Source organism: Lactuca saligna, chromosome 5 (assembly GCF_052625555.1).
Source record: "Lactuca saligna cultivar CGN05327 chromosome 5, ASM5262555v1, whole genome shotgun sequence".
Taxonomy (NCBI): domain Eukaryota; kingdom Viridiplantae; phylum Streptophyta; class Magnoliopsida; order Asterales; family Asteraceae; genus Lactuca; species Lactuca saligna.
Window position 1 is genome coordinate 49055339 of NC_136421.1, and position 9736 is coordinate 49065074.

The following is a 9736-nucleotide window of genomic DNA, read 5'->3' on the forward strand; positions in this document are numbered from 1 at the left end:
AAAGATATATGAACATGGTTAACACATGAACACAAAAGTAATCATATTTCGATACCACAAATTGATATAAACATCATAAATTAGATGAACAAAAAAAGAAATCATACACTATTGATGTAATCATATTTCGACCCATTTTTAGATTTAGTTATCTTGGTATATTTAATATAAAAAATATATTTATAACTTGACATTATAATATTGGTTAATAATAACCAAATTATTTATAAATACTTACATGGACCGAGATCGTCCATCAAGAGCTTACAATAATTAAGTCGCAATTTAAGTGATTATCAATACATTAAGTAACAATTCCTTTAGACCATTTTACCCCCATCGATCTAATTTCATCTAACGTATACATACACCATTATTGTTACTATATATATTTACCTTCTACATCAGCAGTTAGCAGTCTTTTGGTTTCGACGTTTCGTAGGCTCAGCAAGAGACTCAGGGGGCAGAATCGTCTTTTCATCAAACCCCCAGAATTGTGAAGCTTTCACATCATCCCTAGCCATTAATTTTGAAAACTCTTGGTGATCATACTTCATTGTCGCCTTTCCACCAAACTCAGTTGGAAGATTATCAACATCAAAATATGATTTCATGAGCTCCACACTCTCATTATTTTTCGGGTACACAAATTTAACCTTTTGGAATGTTTTCGGATCCAAGAAATATTTAACAATCTGTATAATGATAAGGGTAGATGATGTATAACTAATTCTCCAATTGGGAATTTGGAATTTATGTTTATGTGAATGAATATTGGAAAAAGAAAAAACGAACCTTCCAAAATGCTTCGAATATTCGCGGTGGACTGTATAAAATTGCGATAGCTAGCCTCTGTGGATAGTGGTTTTGTAGTATACTGATTGTGTCTCGAGCCGTTTTAATTGGGACATTGACACTGAAAGATAATCCCGTAAAGTCTATTAACCACACCATTTCTTCTTGCCCTTCTGGGAGATTTAGGATAGCGTTCTCCATCATGTATACTAGATGTCTAATTTGGCCGTCCATTGATGTTGTATTCTACAATAAGTGTCAGCACCGTCAGCTGACAAGACATGACAGAACACGTTGTACTACGTTTCAGTGCATTGGACTGGACCGAGACTGATGTGAACGTGACAAAAGTTACACTTTTTTGTCTCGCCCAAAAAGATGGAACAAGGTGGAACATGACTCGCTATCGATTTCTCGTCTATGCAAAAGACGTAAATGCCCTTCTCATCTTCATCATCAAAAATAGTCATAGAAAGCTTGTTTATTCCGGTCCAGTCACGTTATGTCCTGTGTAACAAGCGCATGACATGATTGGACAGGACGAGGTTGGACAAGCTTTCTATAACTATTTTTGATAATGAAGATGAGAAGGGCATTTACGTCTTTTCCACATACGAGAGATCGATAGCGAGTCATGTCCCACCTTGTTCCACCTTTTTGGGCGGGACAAAAAAGTGTAACTTTCGTCACATTCGCATCGGTCTCGGTCCAGTCCAATGCACGTGAAACGCAGTACAACGTGTTCTGTCGTGTCATGTCCTGCATAACAAAATGGATATGAAAAGAAATTTACGGAAATAAGGGTCATATAATCACCTGCAATCCAGGTTTCATTATGAGAATAGTCCTTCCAAATCGATCATGAAAATTTGCTCTAAACAGTTTCCCAGTTTCACTTTCAACTGCAATTTCTTCCTAAAAAAAAAAAAAAAACAATACTATCATAAAGATAACTCGATATTTTAAGAAACATCAAGATGTATGTGACACTGTCACTTACCCAGCGGATTTCTTCTGGTTTATAGGTAGATCGCCATGTAAGCGTCTCTTCCAACATTTTTTTTGCTTTCTCTACATTCCAATTACGAGCTTCCAGATATCTTGTCAAGCATGCATCAGTACAATATAATAAATTTCGCCCAGAAAGTGGGCCAAGAGCAGATTTCAGCTCGTTGACCTGAAACGATTGAAAAAAAAAATGTCCAATTTTCAGAAAAATTAGAAATGCTGAAGCAAATTATTGATATTCCAACAAAGAGGTTATAAAACGAGAGAAAAATGATAAATTTCGGCTTCGACTTACCTTAATTTCAGGTTGCTGTTCATGATTTTCCTGCTCTTGTTGTTTCTGAGAAGTCCCATGACGACGAAACATGGAAGCGATGATAAATTTGTGCTAACTACAGATGGAAAATTAAATCGATTTAGATAGTCGGATAATTTGTTGTAAAATTGCGTAAATGGATTCAAAGCAATTCCGGAACCAATTGGAACTGATAACGTGAGGAGATGCATATTCGATTGAACAAACGATGATTCAATTTGTATGAAAAAGGGGTACGATGGTGAAATTGTGTACAAATTGATTGAAATTAAACCTAATTTCATAAATTCTAAAGCAAGAACTACAGCAGGATGCTTCAATCTACTTCCAAAAAGTAAGCTTAAATAAATCGTACTGTATGATTAAACAATTACACAGTAGTCTTGATCTCTTCTTTCATTTTTTTCATTAATCAAGCACTCAAAGATCAGTGAAGAACCTTATAGGCTTATACTATACATGATTACATATATGGATCATGAGATCTATTAAAACACCCACAGTATAGAATTCGAAATTAAATGAATTAATTACTAGCATTTAGCGTAAACACAAGATTATAAAATCATTACAGATACGATTTCGTGTGAAAAGTAGTTCCGATTCAGAGATCAAAAGAGAGAAAATACCGGTGTACGCAGGGTATAGAGAATTAGAGAAGCAGATGAGTGTGTGGAATAACGTTCCACGAAATATCTGGGGAAGCCAAAAAAGAATGCATGTGCCTGAAGGGGGTTTTATTTCAATATTTTGGATGAAACATTTTTGTTAAAAAACAGGAAAAGATTTAATGATTTATTCGAATAAAAAGATTTTTTATTAACAATTAAGGCGGTCTCTAATGCATTAAACGGATGGAGAGTTGTATGAAATACCAAGTAAGAAAAAGAATGTATACATTCATTTAAATTCTTAAAAATTTGATAAATTTCCATTACAAATTCATTCAACCTCACATTCTCTCTCCTCTTTATTATATTCATATTTATTCTATTAAACCCTAATATAACTTCCATTGTAGATAGCCTAATTCCATTATGTCAAGGCGTAAATATAAATATGCCTTTTCGAAAAACCAAATGGTGATAATTGTTACGCCTGACGTGTGATAATGATAGTTTTTCTTTTCATACGAATTTTTTTCATATGCATTTTTTGCCTGTTCATAGGGATTTTGTTAACTTTTTGAAGTTAATATAATATTTCTAAAAAAGTAATATATTTGATACTAAGTGTGAGACCGTGTATTACACGGGTTTATAAAAAAAATTTATTATAAAATTATAAGCATTACATACTTTTTAAAGCAATAATTTTACATAAATAAAAAGAATATAATAAATAAATTAAGTAATTTAATACATAATGTAAGATATTTGAAAGGTTATAGAATAGTTATTATGAAATTTAATAAAATGATCTACTTAACATATATATAAATCTCACTAAAATGTAGATTTTAAATATAAGAAAATGAAAAATACAAGAAAATGATTAGTAGAAACAAAAAAACTAATTAAAAAACTTTTAAAAATAACACATATCAAATTCAATAAGAAATAAGAACATTTGATTTTCATTTATTAGGTTATATAAATCTATATTTATAATAATATAATTATAAATTAATATAAACTTACCGTCTTATATTACATTTCGAAGTAAGATAAGTATTTTTGAAATTTATAATAAAAGTATATATATATATATATATATATATATATATATATATATATATATATATATATATATATATATATATATATATATATATATATATATATATATATAATTTGAAGAACAAAAAGACTATAATAAAGTAACGAAGTAAGATAGGCATTTTTGAAATTTATAATAAAAGTATTTAATTGAAGTAGACTTCTGTAAACTCACATCGATTAATGTAAAATTTTCTATGTTTAAATGTAGTGGATGGATCGGAGTTTATCAAAATTAATGTGAAAGAAAGTTTTGATTTTGATGTTACAATAAATGTCCTTTTTTTTAAATGAAAGGAATTTCTGTCGGCAAATTTTTATAATAACATCTCCGACCCTTTTTTTTCCAATTCTATTGGATATGAATTTTTTGTTTTCGTTGTTTTTGTTTGTTTGTTATTTTTTTTATTATTTTTTATTTTTTTAATCTTATTATTATTATTATTATTATTATTATTATTATTATTATAAATTTCGATAACCATATAAAAATCGGACAACGTTTTAAAATTCAGATAAAATTTTAAAGTTCGAGCGACTATATAAAACGAAACAAAATCAAAGTTTGTCATTATTTAGTACGGATATATTAATCGGTTCGGTATTACATTTGCATGATGCGTTATCTTGATTAAAATCATTTAGTTGAACAATTGTATACCCATGTTGTCGAATGTTCTGATTTGTATGTACGGAGAAGCCTGGACAAAACATCATGCATTTGATATGTTCATTGTAAATTAACCATTACATGATGGTTACGGTGAATTGCAATTTATCAATAAACGTTCATAGTATCAGATTGTTTCTAAAATAAAAACAACTTTTACTTTTATTCTATTTTTTATAGTCGTTCGAATTTTATAATGCATTTCGTATTTATAATGTTATCCGAATTTTATATGATTATCAAAATTTATAATAATAATAATAATAATAATAATAATAATAATAATAATAATAAAACAAAAAACAAAAAAATAATGACAAAACAAAAGTAAAAGGTCCATTAGATTCATGTTAGGATGGTACAATAGGTTAGTAAGAGTATTTATAGCACAACTTTTGTTTTTTTTCAATCGTTTCTTATTTATTCCCTTATTTTGGAAGATATGAATAATAGTACACCAAATATAGAGTAATATTATTTATTCCATCCAAAATGATGATGAAGGTTTTAATTCCTTTTTTAATGAATTTGTACATTTTAGTTTATTTTTATTTATTAGTTATAATTTAAATATAATATTTTATATTTATAATATTTTGTTATACATTAAATTATATTAATTAATTATAAATATAACGTTTATTTTTTGTGTATCAAATTCATATACAAATTTAAATACATATTGAAATTTTAAAACATGCTAATGTATTTTACAATTGTATTATAAATATAATCTTATTTACTTAATATTATTGTATTTAAAAAAAAATAGAATATATATATATATGTATATATATATATATATATATATATATATATATATATATATATATATATATATATATATATATATATATATATTGGGAAGGGTTATAAGGAAAACAAAAAAAAAAACCGTAAAAGGCATAAAAAATACTTAGACATTTCAAATCTTTTTATTGAATTTATATACCAAAAATCGTAGTTTTTTTAGAAATTCACTGGAAACAAATCGATTTTTTTTCAAAAAAAAAATCAGAATAAATACATAAAAAACTGCTAAATTTCATAACATAAAATCCAAAAAAATATATGTGATGTCTAAGTGTTTTTTATGCATTTTTATGATTTTTACGGTTTCTTGTTTTCCATAAAACCTAAACTTATATATATATATATATATATATATATATATATATATATATATATATATATATATATATATATATATATATATAACATCCGGAATTTCAGGTATTATATTTGTTCTTTTTTTTTTAGTTTTGAAAAGGAACTCGGCGAGTTGGTGCGTAGACTCGCCGAGTAGAGACGCGATTTCTCATCCGGATTAATGACCGGACTCGACGAGTCGAATTGGTGGACTCGGCGAGTCAGCGCTGTTTAATAAAACCCTAATTTCTCGGGTTTGGGGCCTATTTAAAGGGCCTTTTGGTCGTCCTTTGTGCTCCCCAATCCATAGAGAGAAACCCTAGAGTGCTTGAGCGTTTTGAGAGAGAAAGGAAGCCATTCTTGACCTTTGTGGTGTTGTTTAGCAAGAAGAAGGAGGTCCTAACCAAGAGGAAGCAAAGGAGGTTACTATACTGTGGATTTGAAGCTTAGATCATCGCACTTGAGGTATTAATTCAGCTCATCCTCTGTTTTATGAAGTATATTTGGATTTAGGTTTTCTGGCCTTTGTTGGGTTGATTTGATGCCCAAATAGTCCCTTTCTAGTGATGAGGCTTTGGATCTGGATCCATAGAGGTCCATAGAGCCTCACTCATCAAGCTTTATGAAGAGCAATGGAGGTTATGACCTTGAGTTGTGGTATTTGGGGCTAAATCATCATATATGGTCATATAGATAATGTATGTACATCAAGATAACGACTTTACGTGATAAATAAGCTTGGAAGGACTGGATCTATGAGTTAGTGGAACAAATCTAACCTCAGAAGGTCGTTTGGGATTGTGCATGGAGTGCACTCGCTGAGTCTATTGGCAGACTCGACGAGTTGGTGCGGGTTGTTCATAGATTTAGAACCAGGGGTTGAGTAACCGAGTTGGGTCAGTAACTCAGTGAGTCGGAAGGGAATCAGAGGAAGTGGGGTCCTCGTAGGGACTCGGCGAGTCCATGCCAGACTCAGCGAGTTGGGGTTGACCATTGACCATTGACCAGAGTTGATCAGTGTGGACTTGATAGAGTTAGTCAACCTTAGTTGGGAAAGTGTTAATTAGAGATGTATTGTGTTATAGGAGGACTATAGCTCGGGAGATCGAGCACTAGTGATTTCAGGGATTTACGAATTACCGAGATACGTGAGGTGAGTCTTCTCACTATACCTTACCTTGAGTAGGTAACCAGAGTTATGTGACAGAGTATTTGTATGCTATGTATGTTATGTGTTGTACTGCATTATTTATATGTGATTTATGTTGTGCATGTTTACAAAGTTAGAACCGGAAGGTTCCTAGAGTTAGAACCTGAGGGTTCACAGAGTTTGGGTGCACGGACCCACAGAGTTATAGCCTCAAGTGGCTAATATCTGTTATATGTGGTATTTTGGGGAACTCACTAAGCTTCGTGCTTACAGTGTTTTGTGTTATGTGTTTTAGGTTTCTCTCAGGATCACGGGACGGCACCGGCTTGATTGTACACACCAGCGAAAGAGTCATATTTTGAGGATCCTGGTTTATTATGCAAGTGAAAATGGAGTTATGTTTTGTAATTTGATTATGAATGAGATTTTAAGAAAAGTGTTTTTAAGAATTAAACCATTATATTTAAATGAAATTTTGTTTTGAAATTTACGGTGTTACAAGTTGGTATCAGAGCCTTGGTTTGAGGGATTCGGATGCACCTTCGGGTAAATCTGGACTCAAACTGAGGAAGTAAGAAAAGTTTTCAAAGAAATAATTTTCTAAAGCGAATAAGAGTTCAAAAAGAAAGCGAGAAAGAGCAGTGTGTACAATCAGCCAGAGCCCGAACGTTGATTTCCCAAAATACCATTGCTTCTGTGTTATGAGATCTTTATGATGCACTTTATGAGATATTACTGCATGCTAGAGACAGGCTAGGTATTTCATATCTTAGGACTAGAGTGACATGATTTGTGATGGCTTAGCCTAGGAATTGCTGTTATATGCGATGTGCTTTTGAGTATGTGATGAATGAGAATATTTAGATGGAATCCTTTTGGGGGATCTGAGTAAAGGAGTAATCTAGGGGAGATACCTAGATGAGTACCGTGGTACTTAGCGAAAGAATAGTTAGAACCCGTGAGGGGAAGAGTTGCAGAGTTCGGTGGTACTTTTGAGGATGACCAGAGCAAGCGGGGTTATCACCCAGAGTGAGTCCTGTGCATTCTTCGATGCTCGAATGCTGCTTGCTTCGTGCTTTGTGGAACCCTCGATGATGGGAGTCAGCTACCAAGCGAATATGACGATATTCAGGAGGTAGATGGTTGGCATCATTAAGAGCTTTTCAGCAGCTGATGGTAGAGAAGTGTGAGAATCTAGGAAGAGCCTAGGGAGTAACCTTAGCCAGATGAGTGGGCTGGCAGAGTAGAGAATTTCACTGGGGAGCGAGCACGTGCGACGGAATTATTGAACGAGAAGGTCGAGCAGCTACTTAGGAGCTCCAGGATAGTCCGTGTGGAAAGTATGGGTAGATGTGGCAGGTAGTATGGGCCCGTACTACTGAAAGCAGAGGACCCATACTTGATACAGGGAGTATTCTGAACGTTCTAATGAGCGGATTGAGGAGTGATGTTATGGTTCGAGTACCATACATCGGAGCGGATTGAGGAGTGATGTTATGGTTCGAGTACCATACATCGGAGCGGATTGAGGAGTGATGTTATGGTTCGAGTACCATACATCGGAGCGGATTGAGGAGTGATGTTATGGTTCGAGTACCATACATCGGAGCAGATGGAGGAGTGATGTTATGGTTCGAGTACCATACATCGGAGCAGATGGAGGAATGATGTTATGGTTCGAGTACCATGCATCATATCGGATTGAGGAGTGATGTTATGGTTCGAGTACCATACATCGGAGCGGATTGAGGAGTGATGTTATGGTTCGAGTACCATACATCGGAGCAGATTGAGGAGTGAGGTTACGGTTCGTGTATCATACATCGGAACATATTGAGAAGAAATGTCATGGGATGAGTACCATGGTTCGTAGTGAATGATGCTCTTGGTTCTTCGGTTATCCGGTCATGTTTGATGAGGTAGAGATTGGATGCTATGGGCCTTAGACTAGTGGACCATGATGTAACAGCCCGGAATTTCAGGTATTGCTTTAAAACTATTTTTGGGGCATTTTTAGGAGGGGACTCGGCGAGTTAGTGCCTGACTCGCCGAGTAGGACCACGGACTTGGTCGCAGATTCGCGACTGGACTCGACGAGTCCATTAGGGACTCGGCGAGTCGACGCTGTTCAGCAGAAACCCTAGCCGTTTGATTCTGGATCGTATATAACGTCTTTAGGGCCGTCATTTCTCGTCTTTTGGCCGATTGAGGATAACCTAAACGTCTGTTGGCATCTGGAGTAGGAGTGAAGGCTAGTGGAAACTTGAAGGAGTTGTTAGGCAAGAAGAGGCAAGGTTGTGGTCAAAGGAGGATCAAGAGGATTGAGCTCTGAAGGTTGGGGACACAGAGAACACGTTTTCCAGGTAATACTCGGATCATTTCTGTTGTTTTGGTGTTGTACACGAATCTAGGGTTTATGAGACCCATTTGAGGATTAGATAGATTATTATGTTGTTACCCAATCGTTTATACCCCAGTATGTCACACCCCCAAACCTGAACGGCGGAAACGTTCGGGGGCGGATGACTTCATGTGGTAACGTAACAAATGAATACATAGTAAAGAAAGCAATACAACCATCATATATATATAATTGAAAGTTTACATTTGTCAAAAGTTACATGTTCAAAACTCAATTACAATATGATGTCAAAATACGAGATTAAACTGGCGCCGCAGCATCTCTTCATCAAAAGCGAAATGCATACCTGAAATTACTGATTTCCTGGGACATACAAGTAATTTTGAAAGAGTAGATCAGCATTTAAGCTGGTGAATTTCATAAGTATTTAAATGACAATGTTTAAATGAAATGAAATGTTTTATCTTTGTTTGTATGTATTTAGAAAATCCTATATTTTCTACTAGCATAAAAGTAGCCTTCATTCAAGACCAATGTTTGTTTCCAAGATGTATGTAAAGGTAAAATA

General features: G+C 33.5%; 1 protein-coding gene across 2 annotated transcripts; it reads right to left on the reverse strand.

The window, feature by feature from the left end:
* Positions 1–201: 201 nt before the first annotated feature.
* Positions 202–2887, reverse strand: LOC144997824 (phosphatidylinositol transfer protein PDR17-like). 2 transcript variants are annotated; one of them, XM_078957691.1, is made up of 6 exons: positions 2749–2887; positions 2099–2195; positions 1796–1972; positions 1612–1710; positions 796–1041; positions 202–695 (listed from the first exon to the last, which is right to left on the reverse strand). In XM_078957691.1, the coding sequence occupies exons 2-6, from the start codon at positions 2168–2170 to the stop codon at positions 405–407; spliced, it is 885 nt and encodes a 294-aa protein (XP_078813817.1). In that variant the 5' UTR covers positions 2171–2195; positions 2749–2887; the 3' UTR covers positions 202–404. The 2 variants fall into 2 exon arrangements, with proteins under 2 accessions (XP_078813817.1, XP_078813818.1); XM_078957692.1 differs by lacking the exon at positions 2749–2887 and adding an exon at positions 2692–2710.
* Between the last annotated feature and the right edge of the window lie 6849 nt (positions 2888–9736).